The sequence below is a fragment of the Pseudopipra pipra genome, chromosome 6, assembly GCF_036250125.1.
Source record: "Pseudopipra pipra isolate bDixPip1 chromosome 6, bDixPip1.hap1, whole genome shotgun sequence".
NCBI classification, from domain to species: domain Eukaryota; kingdom Metazoa; phylum Chordata; class Aves; order Passeriformes; family Pipridae; genus Pseudopipra; species Pseudopipra pipra.
In genome coordinates this window covers 47,246,507-47,271,090 of record NC_087554.1, presented here as the reverse complement: position 1 = coordinate 47,271,090, position 24,584 = coordinate 47,246,507, and the positions used below count along the sequence as shown (strand labels likewise).

The 24,584-nt window shown below is 37.1% G+C and overlaps 1 protein-coding gene across 2 annotated transcripts in view; it reads left to right on the top strand.

The window, feature by feature from the left end:
- PTPN21 (protein tyrosine phosphatase non-receptor type 21) overlaps positions 1 to 23,852 on the top strand; it is a 43,484-nt gene extending 19,632 nt beyond the window's left edge. Inside the window, exons 9-20 of one of the 2 annotated variants that reach the window (XM_064658922.1) lie at positions 2,068 to 2,155; positions 2,715 to 2,794; positions 3,939 to 4,040; positions 4,688 to 4,748; positions 5,309 to 5,393; positions 7,525 to 8,990; positions 11,233 to 11,370; positions 13,759 to 13,980; positions 15,153 to 15,281; positions 15,597 to 15,831; positions 16,373 to 16,533; positions 17,343 to 23,852. In XM_064658922.1, the coding sequence (XP_064514992.1) occupies positions 2,068 to 2,155; positions 2,715 to 2,794; positions 3,939 to 4,040; positions 4,688 to 4,748; positions 5,309 to 5,393; positions 7,525 to 8,990; positions 11,233 to 11,370; positions 13,759 to 13,980; positions 15,153 to 15,281; positions 15,597 to 15,831; positions 16,373 to 16,533; positions 17,343 to 17,471 (2,896 nt within the window). In that variant the 3' untranslated portion in view covers positions 17,472 to 23,852. The remainder of the gene's footprint in view (positions 1 to 2,067; positions 2,156 to 2,714; positions 2,795 to 3,938; positions 4,041 to 4,687; positions 4,749 to 5,308; positions 5,394 to 7,524; positions 8,991 to 11,232; positions 11,371 to 13,758; positions 13,981 to 15,152; positions 15,282 to 15,596; positions 15,832 to 16,372; positions 16,534 to 17,342) is intronic. The other variant, XM_064658923.1, reaches the window with a different exon arrangement.
- Positions 23,853 to 24,584: the final 732 nt, after the last annotated feature.

Below are 24,584 nucleotides of genomic sequence, written 5' to 3'. Positions count from 1 at the left end.
CCGTGGTCACGTCAATTTATGCTGAAATATCCAGTTGTAAAATTGTCCAGAAGTTTCTTTCATATATTATAAATAAAATAAATTGTGGAGAGTCACATGATAGCATTTGTTTCATTATTTTGGATTCATACATTTTTTAGTTTATTATTTAATGGTCTGATAACTTGTAGACAGAGGTGTGACTTACTTAAAATTCAGTCTTCATGTGAAATGGCTTGATCCTCATTTACTTCAAGAGGAGTTGCTTGGGCATCTTTGGGCACAATTTGGAATAAATTTTAAAAAATACATTTTTAGATTTTTATAAGGTGAGTCTCATCAATTTGTAGTTATTGCTAGAGCAAGAAAGGCTTTATTCTTAGTGAACTTTAACTTTCTAGAATTTAATCTTTGTCTGAATCTGATAGAAATCTTGAAATCCCATGGTCCAACAGTTACTGGAACTTCACTACCAGTTAATTTCTGGGGTTAGAGAAAGTAGCAACAGTGCTTCTTTCTCTTAGTAGTTTTGTTTAACAGAATTTATAAATTCAGTACTGTTAAATGTCCTTCTGTCTCTGCTGTTGATAGGAGAGCTTATGCCAAGCTCTTTTTAATTGTCTGGAGTTGTCGAAGTGCTCTACTCTGCTTCCTTGCAGTGTTAGACAACAGCTGTACTTTTCAAACACAGGAGAGAGGAATAAAGCATTGTCCATGCATGTTGCATAATTTCCTAAAGAATCGTGAATGTAGTGTCTGTAAACATAGAAAAAAAGGGAAGCATCAGGAAAATATCCATATTCCAGTTTCAGCATCCAGTTTTTTGCTCTTTTACTTGTTTGTTGTATGACTGTTGGTAATTCCACCATGGATAGATATATCATGCACAGACAAATGACCCATTAGTATAATTTACAAAGGCTGGGTAATGGTTCAAATTGTTCAGGTAATTTCATAATTGTGTCTGCAAATGCCTATGAACCAAGGCTTTAAATCTGAGGGACTTTTATTCTACATCAGAATGGGGACATTAGTTTTCTTTACCTCATGCATATGATTGGGAGTAGCTACAGAAAATGCTGTCAGACCCATCTATGTAATGAAAATGTGAGTCATATAAATACTTTTAGAGAGAGTCCTATATGTACATCATTCTTTTCCCATGTGTTTATGCACTGCAGAATCTTCTTCTAATGAATCAATTATATGAGCTTTACTTATACTAACATAATTCTAATGGATCAAGCTAAATTTATATTTAACAAGAACGTGAATAAATATATGATATTATATTTTATGTAATCTAACTTTTTCTCATCTGTCAGTGTGCAACAGTTCTAGAAAATATGTCTAATAATGCCTTAAAGGCTTTGTTCAGTGTAGATTTAATTTCTTTTTTCCTGGAATGTCTGATTTGCTTTCAAGGAGTCAGGATGTTATAATTTACTGATAACTAAATTTGTCTAAATTTGATTTGTTTTTTTAAAGAACACTTGAAAGAATTTCAAGTGGAAGATAAGTAATAAACTTAATACTGTACATGTTGTTAATTTTCCCAAGTTAGTCACATACTGTTTTCCTTTCAGCAGCCATGTAATGGATATGGAAGTGATGGTCTGCAACTTGTTCAGATAGATTATTGAACTTTTTCACAGAATCATAGAATATTCTGAGTTAGAAGGGGCCCATCAGGATCATTGAATCCAACTTTAGCCCTGCACAGGACCATCCCCAAGAGTCACACCATGTGCCTGAAAACCTTGTCCAAACACTTCTTGAACTCTGTCAGGCTTGGTGCTGTGACCACTTCCCTGGGGAGCCTGTTCCAGTACCCAAACACCCTCTGGGTGAAAAATGTGTTCCTGATATCCAGCCTCAGCCTCCCCTGGCTCAGCTTCATGCTGTTTCCTTGAGTCCTGTCACTGGTCACCAGAGTGAAAAGACCAGTACTTGCCCCTCCGCTTCTCCTCATGAGTATGTCCTCAGTTCTTTCTCTGTATTCTTGGTGATGGTTCTGTTCTTCAGTTGCATTTTCTGTGGTTTGAAAATCAGAGCTTGCCAGTAATGTTTTATCCCTTTTGTCTGCAGGTGGCATGATATTGCCAACATGTCCCACAATAAATCCTTTTTCGCATTAGAGCTGGCCAACAAAGAAGAGACAATTCAATTCCAAACTGTGAGTACATTTTTTTTTTTTTGCTAAGACATCAGTAAATATAAACACAAATTAAGACTGATAATTTAACTGAAAGATTAAAACCTACTTTATATATATGTAGCAGCTTTGAATTGTATGAGTGAGTCAAAAGTAATAATACAGTCTTTGGCTAGCTTTCTGCGGGAAGGCATTAAAAATCAGACATTTTATGTTGAATACATTGACACAGGATTAATTTTATGCAGCATCTGCCCTTTGATTTGTCAAAAGGCAGCTGATGACAGTCTTATGGAAATCTTTATTAACTATAAGTTGTGTTAGTATTACAGCTGATAAGAGTGTCTTCAACAAAAGGCTTCTACTCTAAAATTTCATAAATCTAATAGTAGCGTTAGGTTGGAGTGGGTGTTTGCGCCTGCAAAATAGAGTTTTAGGGAAAACCTAAAACTAAACTGAAAACCTAAAACTAAATAGGTCAATGCTAGTTTCATCTTAAAAATTTCAGTGGCTTGTCTGAAAGCAAGTAAAGGCTATGCATATTTGGCTTAATGCAAATTTTGCTTTTTTTTTTTGGCAGGAAGATATGGAAACAGCAAAATATGTGTGGAGGATGTGTGTGGCTAGACACAAATTTTACAGACTAAATAAATGCAGCCTGTAAGTGGAATACTTTAGCACAACTCTTGTTGCCTTGAAGCTTCCATTGGGAAGTGAAATCTTCCGCTACTGTCCTATTTACATGGTAGCAATTAATGATGTGGGTTAATTTTCTTAATCATTTTTTGAGAAAATAGTTATCAACAGTTTTTGAAACAATTTCTGCTTTATAACAGAGGAAAATATTAAATACTGAAAGCTCACCAATTGTGAGTGTTTGGCCTTTGCATCTGGATCTCAGGGCTGTGACAGACTTCAGTTGCTTTGGGATCTAATATTGCTAGTGTTTGTGAGCTACTGGAATCACTAGAGTTTTGGCCTAGGTTTGGGTGAACTGCTCTGAAAGGACACTAGAGGCTTTAAAAGGGCGGGAAGTGTATGTGAAGCACTCCTGAAATGTGCTGGATTGACAGCTGAGAGGTGTGTGGTTCTTTAGATATCCATGGAATCTGTATAGCTCAAGTAGCACCAGTGCAAGGTAAATTTAATCAATTCATCAAATTAAATTTAATTGGGCTGGTCTCCAACTTGTAAACCAATGGCTGGAATCTGAGCTACTTTACTGATACAGCTTTCCTTCAGTTAATTTTCTTCAGTCAAAAAATAGGGAATTAGACACAGTGAACATTCTGTCATAAAAGAAGCACGCTTCCCATATGTTTCATTCCTCTTTGTGGGAGATAGCTGTGGAGGGGTGGCTCTGAAATCTGCTGAGGCCAGTGGAAAGATAATGAAATATTTGTGCCACAGGTGACGCAATAGTGTGTTTAATGCTAATTTATTTGAGAAGTAAGATTACTGTGAAATAGAGTAAACCTCATACCTCAAAGCTTGTAAACCTAACTGCCTTTTGAGAGTGATAAGAAGTATTGGTAGAAGTAGTGCATTTGTGGGACTTGTATATTGCTGTCTGAATAATGTCAGTTCTATAGTTCTATATTGAATGCCAGTCTCTAGGATTAGTTATTGTAATGGTTTCACCACAATATGGTTTTGCATGAAATTAAGTCCTTAAAAAAACTTTTCTCATTATCTCTACTCTTAAAATTTCCTGTCATCTGGTCCTGCTGCTGAAAACTGTCTTATGCATGCCTGTATTAACTTCAGGGTTTTTTTTCTTAATCTGTACATACTTTATCTTTAGAGATTCCCTGGACTCTCCACCTGAGGAGGGCTCTCAGAAATCTTCCCTCATTCTTTCCCTTCCACGCTTTCCAATCCTTTCTCGTCCTTCATTTCCTAAAGGGTGAGCTAAACAACATCTTTCTTCCTGAAAAGTAACGTTAATATTATGCTGCTGTTTTTTGACCTCTGTCTTGCTGCAAGACACAGAGAACAGGTGCAGTGTAGGGTGGGGGGAAAAGGACCTTAAGACTTACATCCTGGAGGCAATCCAACAAATTATGAAAATTCATTACTGTTAGTTTGAATGTTAGAACATATAAATCCTCATGCAGTATGGTCGTGCTTTCCAGTTCCTGTAACATTTGTAATGTTACAATCCCTAAACAATTTTATGTCTGACTTGTAGAACAGGTAACTTACAGTATGAGATTTTATATGGGGTTCAAATTTGGAACTAGCCCCCAGTTATTCCACTGCTTTTTCTGCCCTACTGCAGTGCTTCAGGGACGTCTCCTTTTTATGCTTCATAGAGAAGAGGCAAAGAAATAACTGAGGTATTTTGATCCTGGCTTTGTGATTTTTGCTTTGTGATGGTGGTTTATGCACAGAGCTCTTTCCTTTTGAGACTGTTGGGGAGGACTATTTAACCCAGGCCTGGCTCCAAGAAATGTAGAGTGATTTTGATTGAACTTGGGAGTGCTTTCTAGTGCTTGATATATGTCTTGCTGTTGTTAAGAATCATTTCTTACCATAAAATTTCTTCTGCAGACAAACTCAGCCTGTTACAGTGAATCCTGTTAGAAGACGGTCTTCGTCCAGAATGTCTATGGTAAGGAGAGCAAATAGCTTTATGTTTGCAGTGTTATGGATTTCAATTGACTTGGAATCAAATATTAGTTTCCTTCAGTGAAACGAAATGAGCAGTGAAAAAGATGAGTCTAGTATGTAAGGAACTGTTTCTGACTTGTAGAAAAAGCTGCTATGTAATATCTAAATAATGGAATTAAAATAATTGCAATGAAAAATATTTTAAACACTTCTATTTTTAGTTTGACCACTCTGTCTCTAGGAGACTGTCCTAGATGTCAGATGTCAAGATACAGTCTTGGGTTGGTGGTGTGTGCTTGGAGGGCTTTTTTCCCAGCATTTTATTTATTCTTTTTATGACCTCACAGGAGAAATTTCCATTGCAGATTTAGAGAAATGGTTTAAGACTAAGGCTTAAATGTGTGTGTGTTTATTCTATATTATAATATGTATAATATTGCATATAATATGTATAATATTATACATATATAATAGTATACATTATATATAAAAAAAATTCAAGAATTATTTTAAAAATAAATAATCAGTTTTTAAGTAACAGTAAGATGTTTGCTTTCCTAGCCTAAGCCTCAGCCTTATATGATGCCTCCACCACCTCAGCTGCATTACAATGGTCATTATACTGAACCATATGCATCTTCCCAAGGTAAGTTCATTAAATCCACCACCACACTACACATCTTTGAAAGGTAAAAACTATAATTTGCATTTGTAGCTACTTTATTTAGAGCTGAAGAAATCAATAACGTGAACATGGGGTAGGTTTGTACTAGAACACTCATTCAAGTGCTTGCTGCTGCTATAGACATATAGGCTAATGTGAAATACCATCATAGAATCCTAGAATCCTTTAGGTTGGAAAAGACCTTTAAGTTCATCAAGTCCAATCATTGTTGCAGCACTGCCAAGTCCACCCTAACCCGTGTCCATAAGTGCCACATCTCCATGTCTGTTATATACCACCAGGGATGGTAACTCCACCACTTCCCTGGGCAGCCTGTTCCAATGCCTTACCACCCTTTCTGTGAAGAAATTTCCTAATATCCAATCTAAACCTCCCCTCGTGCAACTTGAGGCTGTTTTCTCTTGTCCTGTCACTTGTTACCTATGAGAAGACACAGACACACACCTCACTGCAACCTTCTTTCACACAGGTGTAGAGAGTGATAAGGTCCTCCCTGAGGCTCCCTTTCTTCAGGCTAAACAATCCCAGTTCCCTTTACTGCTCCTCCTCCACTTCCTCTCCTATGAGAGATGAGTAAATCTAGTTAAAGTAGCATATACACCAACAAAACACTGTGGTGTCTTGTATGAGTTTAAGCTGACCTTCACTTTTTTTGGTTCTTGTATCAATGTTATGGCATTTTGAGATCCTTGTCAATATCAATCTCAATAGCTGCAAAGACTAACTGAACCCCCAGACAATTTACAAAATTAAAAAAATTTAAAAAAATAAATTGAACCTAAAATGCAGGAAGAGAGGAGGTTCTCTCAGAGTTTGCTAGGCTACAAGGTGGTGGTGAATTCAAAGGCTAAGGAAGTTTGCAAGTTATGGAACTGGTATATGTTTGATTGAAACAAAAAAGAAAAAAACCCAATCAACCCTTAACTAATATTCTCAAGGAATGTAGACACCTAATCTAAGTGGTTTACAGCAGTCATGGCTGCTTTCTCATGTGTTTTTGGTTGTTACACATTGTGTCTTTAATTAAAAAACTTGCTGCCCTCAAGGATTGAATCTAATTGTTTGCCAAGTTGCCTCAGTTTTGATAGGGTTCTTCCAGTCCTACAAGTTTGCTGGATAAATAATACTATAACAACTCAGTGGGAAGGGAGTAAGCACATTTTCTATCTGAACAGAGTTACACAAGTCTTCATGACATACAGGTACTCAGCTACATTCAGAATGTAGCTGAATTCTTTCCAGTTGAGTGTTGGAATTATTGCTGGATACTTGCTACTACACACGTCCTATTTTTGGATGATTTTTTTGCACAAAAGGATTTTTGATTGTCAGCAAATTCATTAGCATAAATGCAGCAATTATTTTGGTGAACCCAAAGAGTTAAATTATGGAAGGCATCTAAAGCAATGACTGAATTGTTCTCTTCTGGAGACTAGCAAATTGTACCTCTAATGAAATAATAATTAAATGATTAAATGTGTCTTGGATGTATAAACTGTTAGATCATATTCTTTACCCATAAGAGTAGGTATATGTTAATGTGTGAGCAATAGATGGTGGTAGTTTAAACTGTCTCCAAAATTTCTGGAGAAAAGTTAATTTGATTTTTTTTTATGTCATGAGGGGGTAGAAGAGAGAAGAAGCACAAGGATTTTTTGTTTGGTTTTTGTGGGGCTGTTTTTAGTGTTTTTTCCTTTCTTTACTGTTTAAACTGATATTACTACATTAGTGCAAATCCATGTAAACATTCTTTTTTTCAAATGATGTGGTGTAACACTGACAGGGACTTTGTTTAACTTGGACTGAACCTTAGCAAATCTATCCTAAACAGAAGAAAGCCATTCTTAAACAGAGAGTGTTTTCCCATAGAAATCTGAATAATTGAAATAAATATAATAGGTTATTCTGGTCTACATATCTTGGGTATCAACAACAAAAGCTGGGGTTTGGTTTTTTCTCCTTCCTATTTTAATACCTAGCTAAGATTAATAGAGGTTCTGCAAACCTCAAACATTGCTTAGCTATGTCTTAATAGAAGATAACTTTGTTTGATGTCTTGGACATAAAGATTGTTCTTAAACTTTACTTTCAGATAACCTCTTTGTGAGCAATCAGAATGGATACTACTATCACTCTCAGACTAGCTTGGATAGAGCCCCTCATGACTACAGTGGTCGGATCCGCAATGGTAGTGTCTATAGTGCACACAGCACAAACTCCTTGAACAACCCACAGCATTACTTGCAGCCATCCCCCATGTCCTCTAACCCAAGCATTACTGGAAGTGATGTCCTCAGAACTGATTATGTCCCATCACACAGACATAGTGCACTAATACCACCTTCTTATCGTCCCACGCCAGACTATGAGACTGTGATGAGACAGCTCAATAGAGGAATGGTGCACACAGATAGGCAGAGTCATTCAATGAGAAATCTTAACATCAGCAATTCCTATGCTTACAGCAGACCTGATGCCTTAGTTTACAGTCAGCCTGAAATACGAGAACATGCTCACTTTGCTGCCCCACAGTCTAACCATTATCCATTTAACCTGAACTACAGCTTTCATAGCCAATCCCCCTACCCATATCCTACTGAAAAGCGCCCAGTTGTTGGGGCAGTCAGTGTGCCTGAGTTGACAAATGTGCAGCTCCAGGCTCAGGATTATCCAGCACCAAATATAATGAAGACCCAAGTCTATCGACCACCTCCCCCATACCCGTACCCAAGGCCTGCAAACAGTACTCCAGACCTTTCCCGGCATATCTACATCAGCAACAGCAATCCAGATCTGATCACAAGGCGAGTGCACCATTCTGTCCAGACATTTCAAGAAGACAGCCTGCCTGTGGCACATTCTCTTCAGGAAGTCAGTGAGCCTCTAACATCGGCACGCCATGCGCAGCTGCAGAAAAGGAACAGTATTGAAATAGCAGGCTTGACTCCCAGCTTTGAAGGAATAAGGATTAAAGAGAGGACCATGTCAGCTTCTGCAGCAGATGTGGCTCTTCCAAGAGTTATCTCAGAAGGGTCACAGCCCAACATTCTGATGGAGAGAGCAAAGCAAAAAGAAGGTGAGCAAGAAGAATGTGTGAACTGTGATCATAAGAAAACCCTTTCAGATGCCACTATGCTGATTCACAGTAGTGAGGAAGAAGAAGAATTTGAAGAAGAAAACAAGGCTAATACAAGTCTTTCTCCTCTGCCCGAAGATCAAACCCAACTTTCATCTGTTATGGGAGGTTATTCTCATGATTCAGTACTGAAGTACCCTTGTAGCTCTGTTGCTTCATCTGCTGGCCCTTTGCATATTCTTGAGCCTAAATTACATATTACAGAGGCAGAGAAGAGAATGAAAGATATGAGCCCTGTTCATTTACTAGTAGAAAGCCAGGTCCAGAGAAGAGGGGAAGGACTGCTTACTCCATCCATGTCAGAATCTGATCTAACAACATCAGGGAGATACAGAGTAAGGAAAGATTCAGTAAAGAAGAGACCTGTGTCCGATCTTTTGTCTGGGAAGAAGAATATTGTGGAAGGCCTTCCCCCGCTAGGTGTAAGTGGATACCATTCATCTTGTTTTGGGTTGGATGTAGCAGAAGTTGTTTGGGGTTTTTTTGGAGGTTTGGGGTTCTTTTAATCAACCTGAGATGCTTTTAAAACATGTGAATTGAAAGCTACCTTATGCTTGACCTTTATTTTTCTGTGTTTCCCTGATTAACTTTGCTTAGCTGTCTTTTATCCCCTTCTCTGCCATGCCTGAGTTCTGTTTGTATAGTCCTCCCACACAAATCCAGCTGTGCAACCTCCATCTCTCTGATACACCTAACCTGGCTAGAAACTTTAGAATGAGCTATTTTAAAGTCAGCTCTAGATCCCAATTCTGTCCTATCTGTCCTTATCTGGAACAGAAGCAACTCTTTCCATTCAACTACCAGCTTTCTAATCTTCCTCTCATGGAAAAGTCATACATAGCTGAATGTTTACTTTAAAAAAATTTGCTTTCTTCTTCTGACCTAAGAGGGGACCTGACATTAAACAATAAATTAAACAATAAATTCATTTCTTGCATTCTCTTCTTTACTCCATGCTTTCCCCTTTCCAAATCCTTTCCCTTTTGACTTCTCTTCAAGATGTTTTATTCCAGTAAAGGTATTTCTTGCTTGCCGTGCCTCTTTCTCCTACTCCAGAAGTGTCAAGGTCTCTGTGGACTGTACAATTTCACTGGTACTCCTTACCACCCATTTTGTTTTCAACTTTTGTCCAGTTTTATGTAGTCTGTGGCAGATTTCAGGTACTAATAGAGGAAGATAATTTTTATTATTATTTTGGCCTTTAAAATTGATTGACATTTTGCATGTCTAATTTAGTGTCAAATTGTTTTCTGCACAAATTGGACTGCAGGAGAACTACTAGATTTAACTTCTATTGCTGTGGTAACTTACAGCTGATGCTGCAAAAACTAACATATGCAAAAGCTATGCATTGAAATAGTTACTGCTGTCACAATGTTTTGTCTGTCAGACATGCTGTACATGGAGCTGAACACTATGAAATGAACCTTCATCAGCTTCAATTCATTTTATAATTATGTATGTTTTTCTACATCTCCTTCCTCCTGAGTTTTTATGTGGATATAGGAAAGAAAAGTGATACCTTTCTCCTTCTGTTCACATTTAGATAGTCACTTAGTGTGTTCTCCAGAAGATACATTTTCAGACAGTAACGTGTCTACCAAAATCATACCCTGCTTTTCCTTCAGACAGTTATGTAAAAGTTCCAGTCAACCTTTGAAATTAAATTGATATTAAAACTTTTTCATTGGAAGTGTTCACTAATATAGTTTCTAGTGCAGTAACATTTAAGAGTGCCACTGTGTAATATAGAATATTACCTTTTTATATTCATAACTGAGATGAATATCCTAGTTACAGAGCTGGCCCCTACCAATGTTTGCATGTTTTGCTTTTCAATGAACTTTTGCTGTTGTGTTTGTGTTCATTTTAAATGTGGTCTCATCCTCTTAGCTTTGTCTTCCTATTTCTTACCACCATTTAGCTTTTGAAAGCATTGATTGTCATTCAAGCAGCATATGCACTCCTATTTTTACTGTATTTTTGTTAACAAGTAAACTTTGCAATTGCAGGAATGATGAAGTTTTCTCTTACACTTTTTAAAAGAATAATTTGAATTTATTCTTTCACAGAAATCCCCCTTGGATATTTTTCTCAAATAATGAATGGTTACTTCCATAATTTAGATTCATGGCCTGGCCCAGAACTCAAATCTGTCTGCAGTTCTGTGTTCATGTTTTGTACGTACAGTTTGTTGCAAATGTAATAAAGCATTTAACTATATCCAAATATCTGCAATGTATATGCTCATTTTTATGCCTGCTTGTGGGGAAGAAAAGTGCCTGCAAACTGAATAGTCTAGTAAGGAATAATTTTTATGCATTTTTGGGGTTGGGAAGTGATTTCAGTTCTGTCCAAGAATGTTAATTATCCAGAGTTGTCACCTCACACCCTCAGTTGTGAGCTTTGTAGGGAACAATATTTGTCATTCTCGTGCAGTTTCATTAGCCCGTCTGGAATGAAGACAGACTTGTGTTGTGTCCTTGGAGGAATGTAGTCCCACCCCCCTAATCTCTCACTGCAGTGCTTATCAAAAAAAAAGGTCAGATATGTTTGCAGAAGGGGTCAAAGATGTATCCTTTGCTTAGTTGAACGCAGCTGTTTTCTGTTTATAACTTTGTCAGGTATTTAAGAATATTTACAAGTTTATATTTTCTTTTGCAGGGTATGAAAAAGAATAAAAATGATGCAAAAAAAATGGGCCCTCTAAAGCTAGCTGCCCTAAATGGACTGGCATTGACTAGAATGCCTCTGCCAGATGAGGGGAAGGAAGAATCAACAAGAGCAACAAATGATGAAAGGGTATGTTGAAGTTTTTTAGAGCTTGATTTAAGTAGTAACTTTTCAAAATGAAGCGCATATGAATGGTGCTTTTTGTTGACTTTAAAATGCTTCAGATTCAAATCAAATGCTGAGAATAAAACAATGAAAAATGAGATTTCTGATTGACAAATTATTGCTAGAAGTATTTGGTGTAGCTCAGATTTTTAAGACAGCGATTCAATTATAATTTACCCTTTGAACATAGAGGAAGAAATTATTAGTACTTACTGATATATTTTTATGCAACTCTTTTTATTTTATTTCTTAATTTTGAGTTTTCCAGACCGAAACTTAAGTGTGAGATTGAACTTAGTTGTAATTATCAGTAATTCATACAGAGTTTAGAATAAGTTTTGCAGCTAAATTGCATCCCCAGAGTACAGTTTGCACAGATTGTATTTATCTGTTTTCCTCAGGTGAATCCCATAAAAGATAGAGGGAACTTATTCTATTTGCAGAAATTTTAAATAAGTAAAAGATCTCAGATCAGTGAGAGGACATCAGGTTCTAGAATTTGAGGATCTTTGAGAAATACAAGACTCCATCTGCTTGTGTCAGGGTAAAAAACCTCAGTAAATATGCTTCAGCCTGTCTCATATATCATTAAACAAGTGCAGGAAAGTGAAATACAGTCAATATTCAGCCTTTGATGGGCTATGTGGAACCCAGCTGTCATCACACATCTGACCAGGGAGAAACTAGATACACCAAGGTCTATGGCAATTATTGTCCCTTCTGTGACCAGTGATCTGTTTAGAATCCAGTTCTGAGCATGGCTGGGGATCCTCAGCTGCAGATCCCCTCTAGCTGAGTTTGTTCTCAGTCACTGGACAGGGATTAGAACCTGAAGGAATAATCATGCTCTCACCAGCTGCAGTTTTAAGAAACAGGCCAAGAAAATTCATTGCAAATCATTCAGAGTTTGAAGGCTTGGAGTGAGATCCATAGGAGGGACATCTGACTGTTCCGTTTCAACACAGTTTATGTTCCTTTGAACTACATGTATTTTGCCTAAAGATGCTAAGGCACAAAAATTAATGTTGTCTTATTGAGATACAGTTCTACATTTATTACCTGTGTTGGTTATTTCCTCTTACTTACAGCCATCACTTCTTTCTAGATTGATCTTTACTAAATTCAGCCATATTATTCAGCTAGCTCTGCCCAAAAGTGTTGAGGTAAAGAAGAAGCCATGAAGTCAAGTTATGAAAGAGACATGTCACTACACTTTCTGTTCAGACAGTCATGTAGAGGCAGAATAGATATCATGAAATGGGATTAGTGCCTAAGACAGTTGAGAAGAGGCAATGCGAAGTAGACACGTGACATGAAGTCCAGAGTACAGATATTTTGGAAGATGAATTTAGTATTGATTCAGTGCCTGTTTCATTGGTCAGCTTCATGTTATTATCAGTTTAAATAAGGGAATTTAGCCTAAAGGTAATAAAGGAGTTCATACAGTTGATGTATTGGTGTGCAAATTGCATATGATTGAGGTTTTACACCTTCCTCTGCAACATTTGGCGTACTTAGTTGATACAAGATACTCTTATGACCTGATACCACAGAGCAGTTGCTGTGAGAATCTGGGGGCATGTGACATAGATGAAATTTTCTGGCTGAAATCTTACATATTATTCCTCTAATTATTGTTGGCAAAGAGATGCTGAAATTCCAGAAGTGTCTTATGATTTAGAAAGAACTTGGTTTCAAAAGAATAAAGGGGGAGTGGGAAGGGGAGCAGCTTATTAAATAAAACAGATCGAATTATACTATTAGAAAAAAATCTGAGTTTATAACTCAGCTGGAGCAAGAGATTCTAAGAAAGCTTTGCTGCTGTATGAAAAGTTTAGTTTTTCTCCATCCAAACAATAAAGTTTGGATGGTTTGTTTATTATTTTTGTGTTTGTTTGTTTGTTTTATTACAAGGTTAAAGGAGACCTTTCAAATGATGGCATCTAACATGCTAAATTGAGCAGGTGGGTTAATAAGTATTCCTTGTTCAAAGGTATTTGAGGCAGTATGCAGTATAGCATAACTATCTGGTTGGCCAGTTTCCCCCACCCCGCCCAACTGGGCTGTCTTTATAGAAACTATGAAGTAATTTTTCCTTCACAAGCAGTATTCACATAGGTCTTTGTGACCTAATGAAGTATAACAGGCTTATTAGTTTTCACTTGAACAAAATTCCTGCTGGTTAGGATTGCTTCTAATTTATTCTGGTATATTTGTGAAAACATAGCTGGAAAAGCATTGAAGAAGTGTATAGGAGACAAAAATACATACATTTTATCCTTCATGAATTCTCTGTTAAAACTGACTCACCTTAGAATGACTTTGTATCATTATCCATGTTCTGTCTTTCAGTGTAAAATTCTGGAACAACGGTTAGAGCAGGGGATGGTGTTCACTGAATACGAGCGCATTCAGAAAAAAAGGCTTATGGATGGTGAGTGCTCAATAGCTCGGCTTCCTGAAAATGCTGAAAGGAACCGGTTCCAGGACGTCCTTCCTTATGATGATACCAGAGTAGAGCTAGTCCCAACCAAAGAAAATAACACGGGTTACATCAATGCATCTCATATCAAGGTGAGAGGAATATTGTTGGAAAAATATTTTCCGGTTCATGTGTTATCTAAAAATGCATTTGGCTATCAGTTTTGGTTTGGTAAGATGAGTGAGAATCTCTCCATCTCTCTCTTCCACTTCTTCTCCAGAGGTTTCTTTGGGGAAAGGAGGAACCTGTTTTCCTCATTACTTAGGAGGGTTAAATATTGGAGGATCTTTTGCATTTCACTTCTGTATTGATCTACTGTCTCCTTTCTATCTCTGTCTCATCTCTGGAGATTGGTGCTAGCAGAAGGCATGTGTATTCTTCCCAGAGTTAAAAAGGCAAAAAGCTTTAAAACAAACTTGGATCCTCTGGAATGGTTATGGTGTTTTTGAACTGCAGTGATAATCAGTTTTTCTTCTTTTTCTGTACTCTCAGACTGTATGTACAACAGGGAGTAAGCTAGCTCCCAGCTTAAGCTTTTTTGGGTGATTAGAGGAATTGATGGAGCCAGAGGGAAATATGCTTTTTTAAAATCTTCAGTTGTCCCCTTCCCCATCCTTAATTCTTTAAACTCTGTTTAAAAAAATTGAAGAATTTGCAGGGTGACCTCAAGGACCTTCAAGGCAGCTCATTCATTTTTCAATACATTTACCTGCTTAAAGTGCAACCACACTTGGCTTCATGCTTTCTCTGAAAAGAGTTGAGATCATCAAAGCAGCAGTTGTATCTGTTGCTGTCTTTTTTTAATCAATCCATTTGTACACTGACACAGTACCATTGTTTCTCTGCTTCATTCACAAATGTTGAGTGAATCTTCTGACCCTTTTCAAGCAAGATAATATTTTTCGAGGAAACAGAAATTTCTGAATTTTTATTACTTGTAATAGCATTTACAGCACCAGGGTATGCAAGCTTCTCTAAACCTGAATTTGCTACAATACCTTCAATTCACAAAAGAAAAATATAGTTTTATTTTCTCAGTTTTTCATTATGCTTATGATGTAAAGTACATTTATTTAGTCATGTGCCTATACAATTCTGTCTCTTCTGCATCTAATGTGACAAGACATAGCTAAAAATTGGGGCAGATATAACTCACAAGGGGCTCCTACTTCTGCAGTGTTGCCATCTTTTTTCATGTTGTGCATCTTCAGAATTGGGGAAAGGGTTTTGCGTAATTACTAATACAATGTCTTTCTTTTTACAGATCTCTGTTGGGGGCATAGAGTGGGATTACATTGCTACGCAGGGCCCTTTGCAGAATACATGTCAGGATTTCTGGCAGATGATCTGGGAACAAGGGATTGCCATCATAGCTATGGTGACAGCAGAGGAAGTGAGTATAAATTAAATCTGGTTTCTCCCAAATATTCCACAATGTTTTTTTAATAATCTGTTAAGGGAAGGACATCTTTGCTCTAACAAGACCAATCAAAGACAAATTTCTAGTGACTCCTTTGCTATTCTGTCTTCCTTTCTTTGGTAAAAAGATGAATTTGCAAACTCTTTCTGCTGGAAGGCTGGTTTACTCCGTAAGAAACAATAACACTCTAGTAATATTTAATAGAGGAGAGATACAGTTGTTACTACAGTAGAATTAGTTGTATGAATGTTCTTGTGTTTTTTGTTAAGCAAATGTTTTACTTCTAAGGAAAGTGGGCGAGAAAAAAGCTTCAGATACTGGCCACGTCTTGGTTCACGACACAACACTGTAACCTATGGAAGATTTAAGATTACCACGCGATTCCGTACTGACTCAGGCTGCTATGCAACTACAGGTTTGAAGATTAAGCATCTTCTCACAGGACAGGAGAGAACGGTTTGGCATTTGCAGTACACTGACTGGCCAGAGCATGGCTGTCCAGAAGATTTAAAGGGATTTTTATGTAAGTTATATTTAATAGCTTTGTTTTGGTGTGTGGTTTGTGTTGGTTTTTTAAATACCTTCTAGAATGGCTGCTATATGGGAATGAGCTTTTGATAAGTATGTCAAGCATTCTGCTGTAAAAGGTTTCTTCACACAAGCAAGATACACTGAATTATACTTTTTGCAGGAATATACCTGACAGTTTATTAAAGGGACTGCTTATGTCTAAAGCCAAAATTTACTAGAAGTTCGTATAGATTAAAACATAAGTACATCACATACTACACATTTGAGTATGTTGCAACAGTAGCAAGATGGCTGTGAGCCACCTTTAGGGGGGAAGTAGGGGAACAAGACGTGAAAATCCTTACAAAAGTGAGATGACCTTTGTAGATCTATATTGCTTTGGTGGAGGTATGACTTGTGATTTATATAATCTATTTTTCTGTGGGATGTCACTTGTTAAACTACTACTTTTCTGGTGGTCATACAGCATAATAGCATGGCTTACAGGGCTTCATCTCCTAAATGAATTATTCTCATCTTGTTGAACTTAATAGCATACTTGGAAGAGATACAGTCTGTGCGGCGCCACACGAACAGCACTGCGGATCCTAAAAGCTCTAATCCCCCTGTACTGGTGCACTGCAGTGCAGGTGTGGGGCGAACAGGGGTGGTCATACTGTCAGAGATCATGATCGCTTGCTTGGAACACAATGAGGTGATCTCTTTTTCTTTCTCATGCTCTAAATAATGTTAGGTAATAGAACAGAAAATAACCTGCCTAAAATGGCTGTTCGTCTGAGCAGTCTTTGGAAGAGCCCTTACAACTATGCTTGAAAGAGCTCTTGGGAATTCAACAGAAGTTAATAATCTTCTAGAGTTGCCCACATATATACCAAGTACTGGAATGCTCATTTCGATTCTTGACTCTGTAAGATGTTGAGTCACTGAGTGGAACAAGATATGCCCTAGGCTACTGAGCATATTTCAGGATTTCATCCTGACTTTACCACTTCTTGCCTTAATTAGAATGGATAATATTCAAGAACATGCTTTGTAGGCAACCTCTGTGCTTATTATTATCTTGTTCTTAAGTGTGGTGTACTTGCGGTATCAGTCTCAGCAGAGGACAAAGTGCTAGTTTAAATAGAATAAAATCCAGTTCTATCAACTTTTAGCCAGAAGTGAACAGCTGCAAAGTGTTTCTTAATAATATAATATGCCAGCTGAGACTCAACAAACTTAAGTGTTTCATTGTGCATCCCTGTCCTGTGACAGACTTTTGCAGCCATTATATTTGTGAAGACCAATACCCCATGAGATAGGTATCTTCACCATTATGCATATTTCACAGATGGTCAGTGGTGTAGTGCAGTCTATACTGCAGACATGGGCAGCGAATTGTGAGATTAAATTAGAACAGCTGCCCTTAGATCACTTGGTACTGCTCTGAACCTCCAGCTCAGAAAGTGCAACCCAGTTTCCTTGCTCACCAGTCACTTGTAATGGTTTGTTCTCTTCTTTCAGATGCTGGACATCCCACGAGTGCTGGACATGTTGAGGCAGCAGAGAATGATGATGGTGCAGACTCTTTCGCAGTACACTTTTGTCTATGGAGTTCTCATTCAGTTTCTCAAAAGTTCTAGACTTATCTAATCCCTGTCACTTCCTAAGGGACACTGCAAGAGTTTACAGAAAGGAAATCACAATTGTCCAGACAGACCTGATGTTTTAAATGATGAATCACACCTTTTAGGGCTGCTGTGTGCCTGTTAAACGTAAGTCAGCGTAACAGTCTCTCTACAAAGTAGGATCTTTGCTGGAGTAAATTCTTCCTATGTTCAGCTGCAGTCATATTAAGGAAGAACTTCACTTGTACTGGTCTGTAGTACTTACACATATTCTCTAGAGTGGTGTTACTCTGGGCAAAATAAGTATCATGGAATGAAAGTACACAGCACAATTCTACTAACATTATGTTTTGAAACATAATTTTTGACTGTGTGAAAGCTAAAATCTGTAGGAGCTCCTTGGGAATGTCAAGGTCTTATGAAGTTTCACTCTGCTTTCAATTTTATATTTAGAACAATACATCTATATTTTTAAAAATGAACTTTTGGTTTCCTCTGGTTTACTTAGAAAAATTAGCAGCTCTTAGATATTTCAAGCTGTTGCTTTAATGACAGTTATTTTTATATTCATAATTTTTAAATTAAAAAACCCAAAACACCACAACACAAAACTTTTTAAACAGAACAATGTTTTCAGAGAAGACTGACAACATTTGAACAAACTTCAAAAATCATGCAGAAAGTCCTAGGGGAAGCTATTGGTAATTAGTTGTAGTGCCATGTAATGGAATTGACAAGTGAAAGATAATGGCAACTGTTGATAACTTCCATTTGAGTGGAGGCATTTTTACCTGAAACAAGCAGGGGAAAAATATTTTAAGTATCTATGAGGTTATTGGAAACATGGATGAGAGAAAGTACATATTCAGTATTATTCATATGTTTAGAAGACAGTTTGATTTTACTGGCTGAAATCAAAGTGGATGCAAATGTTTTAAGCACTTTTTTTTCTCTGTTATTTATGTAGTTAAATATAGATAATATAATCATGCATTGTTTCATATGGTAATATACCATTACTAACCTGATATTTTAGGAAGAGCCTTTTAAGTTGATTAAATGAGAGAACCAAAATGGGAGTAAGAAGGTGGACAGTGGTGAAGCAGAGATGGTCATATGAAGCATAACGGAGGAGGTGTGGCAGCTGTGATTGCTGGTTTACACAGTGCAAAGATGACTATTAAAAATGTTAGTGTTCCCAGCCAAGAAAGCCGTTAAAGCACGAGATCCTCCGGATTATTCTGTCAGTACTAGAACAGATTTTGCTAATGCTGTGCAGCATTGCAATGAAGAGTATTTGAGAACACTCAATGCAAGAGCTGTTAGAGGTAACACTGGAGATGTGGGTATTTTAGTAGCTGTGTAGGTGGCTGAGTCAATGGCTGTGGCATGGACCTGAAGATGAGTCATACCTTTGGTAGTTTCTGTTTTGTCCCATGGGGGCTGATCTAATGACAGTATCCCTAAATAATCCTCTTTCTGTGGTTTTCAGATGGGGACAGTGTGGTTTTAGCTGCCTTTCTGTGTTTTGAGATGCTGAGTTGAAAACCTATTCAAAATGAGCTATAGCTTTTAGATATCTGGTTTAATTTCAAAAAAACCCTATAGTAATCAGTCTACTGGAATGCTTAAGTGTCCATTTCCCTTTATACCTGCTTAGTGAAATGAAATGAAACTAAAAGTAATTTTGATCAGTGCTGAAATTATTTTATTTTTCTGACCTCTAACAAGGGTTTGGAAACTATTAAAACCCTTTCAAAATAATAATTGTGTCCCAAAACATTAATTAAGAATGATAGATAGGTTGCCTTAATTTCCTCTATAATAAGCTACTTCCACAAAGAGAAACACACAGTCCAAATGACATTGTGCTAATATGTCATTCTGTACAAAATCTTTTACTTTAAGGCACACTGTATTGATCTGGTGCTTTCAGGTCTGCTTGGAGGCAGTCTGAATTTTTGTACTCTCAGTATAAATTAGATTGAATATTTCAGACTAGGGAAAAGAAATGTTGTTCTTACATAAATTTCCTAGGAATTATTAATTGCCAAATGTAAAACTGGAAGTCCAGAGGAAACCAGTACTGAAGACTGATTCTTTACATATAAATCTTGCAAAAAAACCAATCTGACATTTCTGTGTTGAAAGAAGTATTGAAAGAAACAAACATTCTTAGCTATTTGTATCATGCTGTGTTTTACAGACACGTTTAATTTTTGCCACAATTCACTTCTATCTGCAGAAATCTTTTTGAATGGAAGGGCAGGCTCTAAAATGTAGTTTGTACCTTTTCCATGTCTAAACTTTGCACTGTGATCTTCATAACCTCATAAATGCAGTTTTAGTGACATGATGGACAACCAGAACTTTAAGCAACAGCTTTTAACTAATCAGCAGTTACTGGGGCAGAACATCAGCTGTAAGCATTAGAAGGAGCAGTTATAAGAAACAATTTAATCCAATACTTACGGGATTATCTGACATGGGTGAGGAAACGTGTGTCTTCTGGCTTATTTTTCTGTTTCTGTTTCGCTGAAAGAATTTGTGTTCACTTTTTTAGAGGCAGTTGCTCTCCAATCTGATAGGCACAGTCGTAATTTTTATTTTTAAGCATAACACTGCTACCTCCTCCCCTTCAGCTTGCAGTTCTGTCCATCAGCAGTCTGTTTTTGCCTTAATAGACTTGACCTTAATAGACTTGACTTCATGTGAACTTTTCTACTGAAGATTGCAGGATTGTGTTTGTATGTAAGCAAATGGCTCTGAGTGAGCATTGAAAACAAGCAGTTTCTCTTCTAAAGATACCAAGTGAAATTAAACTTCACAGTCCTCCGTAACAAAATGATTTTTAAAACCATTGTTTAGATTTTCAGTTAACTTATAAAAGGCAATTCTGATTTTAGCACTTTGTTCTGAGCTTTGGAAAGGGATGCATTTTTACTTGTAGTTGTGCTGGGTGCTTCATGAAGTGTTGGACGTTAGAAGAACATCCACTGTCCAAATCCAGTCACAGTGAGTCAGAGGTGAATTTATTTGTCAAAGGCTTAAAATTTCACTATAAGCCTGTCCATTTTGCCAAATGTGTTTCTGTTTCTACGGGGATGAAACCAGATTATTACGCAAGATTTGAACGGATTTTGTTTAGTAAGAAAAGTTGTATGAAGACATTCTTGCAGTAAATGGCAAAAATGATGCTGATCTCTAGGGATGTCAGAGCTCTCAGGGAAAAATAAAGGTGCTATATACTGTCAAGAGACAGATTTGACTGTCTTTTGTTGGGTAGGTGGAAGATGCTTTTTAGGATCAAATTCAATGAAGAGTCAGGAGAAGAACCCGCAAATTATAGCAAGGACTTCTGCACGTTTCATTTCTTTCTTGGTTGCTCTGATTGGAGATTTTTGGCCAGTGAATCTTCGTAGTTTTGAGCTAGAAGCTCTTCTCTAAGAAGCTAAGTCAGAGCCCTGTCCATTGCAAAGATGTCACTGACTTAGCTGGATTATCTGTAGGCTGCAGCTCCCTTCTGGCCCTGTTGGGTGAGGGAGAAGCTCTGTGCCACACGGGGGTTTTGCACAGCCTCTGCAGCCTGCACAGCAGTGCTCTCCTTCTCTGCTGTACCCTGGGAAGAGCAGGAAAAGTTTTATGCCTTAGTATTGCACTCATTGCAATACCTTTTGCACAAGTGAACAATAAACACTACAAGTGCAGGGTGCTATGGTTTATATGTAGTAATATATTTAATTCAAAGCAGGTGAGCAAGGCAGGGTCCCTGTGGATGAAGAGCTGCTCTAAGTTATCATTAACGTTTAGGAGAAAAAAAGTAAAATAAAGTAATAACAAATAAAAGTAAAATAAATTTTACTAAAATGGAAAAGATTCTTGACATTTTGAGAAATTTTTTTCTGGTTTCTCATATAATCCTGTGTGTATCTGTTTGAAGTGGACAACACTTGGAGCAATTTTCTCCAAAATAGCTCCTTTAATTTTAATAAGTAAGACTACCTGAGGCTGCTGCTACGTATTTTCTGTTGGAGCAGCTGTTAAAGCTGAGTGGCTCATAGATTTCAATGGCCTCCGGACCAAACTTGGGAGCTGCAGGGTTGTTTATCATACAAGCTAGCTGTGTAAGGAGACCTCAGTTTTAATATCAGTAGCATTACTAAATCCCTGGACTTAAAAATAGTGAACCCATTATTATATTTCAATAGCTAGTTCAAATTATTAATTTAAAAAAATCAGTGCTTCAGTTGCTAAGAACTCAGTGCTTTAGAATTTAGGGGGGTTTTTCGTGGTTTTTGTTTTTTTTTTTAATACTGCAAAGTCATGCAAAGCCAGAGTACAGTCCTGCAAGATGCAAAATTCCTGCAGTTCTTCTGTGGGGATTAAAATGGGCTTATTGCCAATGAAAGCTTGAGCCCTTAAGGCATGAATACTCACATGTCTGCTTTAAATTTAAATACAGATTACAAGAATTAACCAAAAGAATGCAGCAGGAATGTGCATATAAGAAGGTACAGCATTCAAAGGAAAAGCAGCTGAGAATTCAGAAGAAATTCTCTTGTTTTGGACAAGAGAATTCGAAGTTTTGGACATAGACAGTGAGGATTTAAGGAGTGGCAGAAGGCATTTGGAGGAGGATTTGGAATGTTTCGAATCCACAGTAGAGCTGCTAGGAGGGTTTGAGTCATATGGTATGTTTTTCATGGCATGGTAGGGTAAGTGAATATGTAGTCATAGGTGTTATTTTTACTGGCTTTTTAAAATGTGATTTTTTAAACTCCAAATATTTTTTCAGAGGCTCTGTTATTTTTATGTCTCTTTCTTTCCAATTGTATTGAATAAAATCTGTCAGCTCAATTTCTGTTTAATTATTAAAGGTCAGATTTTTCAAACCATAGTCTCTGGTTTTACAGATGCAACATGCAGGGGAAATAGGCATTTTTTGTAATTTGGCAGTGATGACTTCTAATGGATGCAGGTGAGATGATTTGGAAGTCTGAATATGTTATGAATGAAGCCAGGTGTTTACAGTTGGTGTGAGTTGCACCAAGTTAAGGCTGGGCTGACAAAGAGACTCTTGAAATATGGAATTTAACATGTGCTTAGAAGTTCTGTTGCAGTCCAGCATTTGCAATGCAGGGACATTAAAATAACGTAATACTGTGCTAAGGTAAGGGAAAAAATCTTAATTAACTGCTGTAGCAAATATGTCTGTAAAAACAAGTTAAAGAATAATATTTCTTAATAAGATCCTGCTGGGGACCAGCTAACTTGGTGCATTCTGTTGGAATCACATATGTTACTTTAAGGTCTAACTGGGCTGAAAAAACCAGGATTTGTTAACTTCAATGAGCATTTCAAAAAACTTTTGCTAAATAGCCTTTGGTTCTATTCTTTGCTGTTTTCCACATGATGCTGCATTCAGTGGTGAAGAATAACATCCAGGGTATTTGCTTTGTAGAAGTCTATTCTACTTAGAGGAAGAAGATAGAAATCAAATTTAAAGAATCGGATGAATAGAGTTTACAACAGATCCAGCCTGTGGCAAGTCAGAGAGCAAGTCAGTAGATATTGTAACATTCTTTTGGTTCAGATATGCAGCAATCAGAACTACCAAATTATTAGTTTTATGAGTACAGTTTCAGAAGGTGCCTAACTTTCATAAAGGGAATTTAAATGCTGTTTTTCCGTTTGGAAATATTTAGGTAAAATTAGGAGACTTTAATACTTTAAAGACATTGCAAATGCCATTAATTTTTAGAATGGTAGGAAACTTGATGGGGATAACCCCTGAAAAATCCTCCAGTATGTCACCTTGCTAATCCTGGATAATTCTGACAGACAAGGTGTGTATGCTCTTTACAAAGATACTTGCTTAAATTGCTTTGAAATCCCCAACGTGTCTGTCCTCTTTATGGCTGATCTGAGAGGACTTGGATGGAAATTTTAGAGGCTTTACTTGGTGAATCAGTAAGCATGTGTGCTCCACACTGCTGAAATCTCTCCATTCAGTTAAAGCAAATGGGTGTTTGAAGTCCCATCAGCACTTTTGTAGGATTGAATTCTTAATGTCAGAGGAACACGGGATCTGGCTCCATTTAGTTCGATTTTCATTTGAGCCAGTATGCAAGGATTTAAATGAGATGTTGTTTAAATAGTAGCAAACATGAAGTATTATTTTCTAGTACCAAGCTAGTGGTTTATGTCTATTTTTGCTGTCTTGTCACCAATATTGTAAAAATGTATAATCAAACCAGCTTTAATTCTTGTAAAACTGAAATTGGTTTGTAAAACAATGTATAAATTGTGTTTCATAGACAGAAAAGCTTGTATTACTGAATGTAATATATGTGAAATGAATATATTATAGTCTATTTTTGCCATGGAAATAAATATTTGAAACAGCTATGAGTTTTTATTGTTCCATTATAAAAAGAAAAATCTGAGAATTTAGTGTTCATGTGTAGTCCTAAGCTGGGACTTTGCCTTCAGTACACAAAGGTGCGATCCCTCTTCTAAAGTGCTGCAAGTACTGGATATAAAATTTAGGCTATCAAATACTAAGAGCTGTCATCTTTGTGGCAGGAAAGTCTTGTGCTTGCTGCCCTCTCATTATTGTTCACAATGTTCTGCATTTTCTAAAGTCATTTTTGGTACTGAGCTTTCAATTTTCCTGTAACCTTTAAGTGTAGGAGGGATTAAAAAGTTTTGAAAAGTGCAGAACCCTTTCCAAAAGGATGCGAGAGGAAACAGTTGATTGTATGCTTACTATTATTGGACCTGCTACCAACAACTAACACTGAAGTTTTTCTTCATTTTATAATTGGCATTTAGTTAAAAAGGTAGTGGTACAAAGGCTTGCTCTACACACCTGGTGCACCCTGAGACTTTATAACGCCATGATATGTGAACTGAATACTGGACATTACAGTTTTCCATTGGACAGTTGCATTTCTTTGTCTTTGCTAAATGCCTAGTGCATTGTCCACCTAACTATATCTGAAATAATCAGGCTTGCTTTTAACTGAAATTTTGTCTTCTAGGTGCACTCAATTTGATGGCATTAATTAGCTGAAGGTAAGACAGTAACATACCAGCTGTCTCTGTACTTCTCTGATCAGTTCCCAAGTCCTGGGGA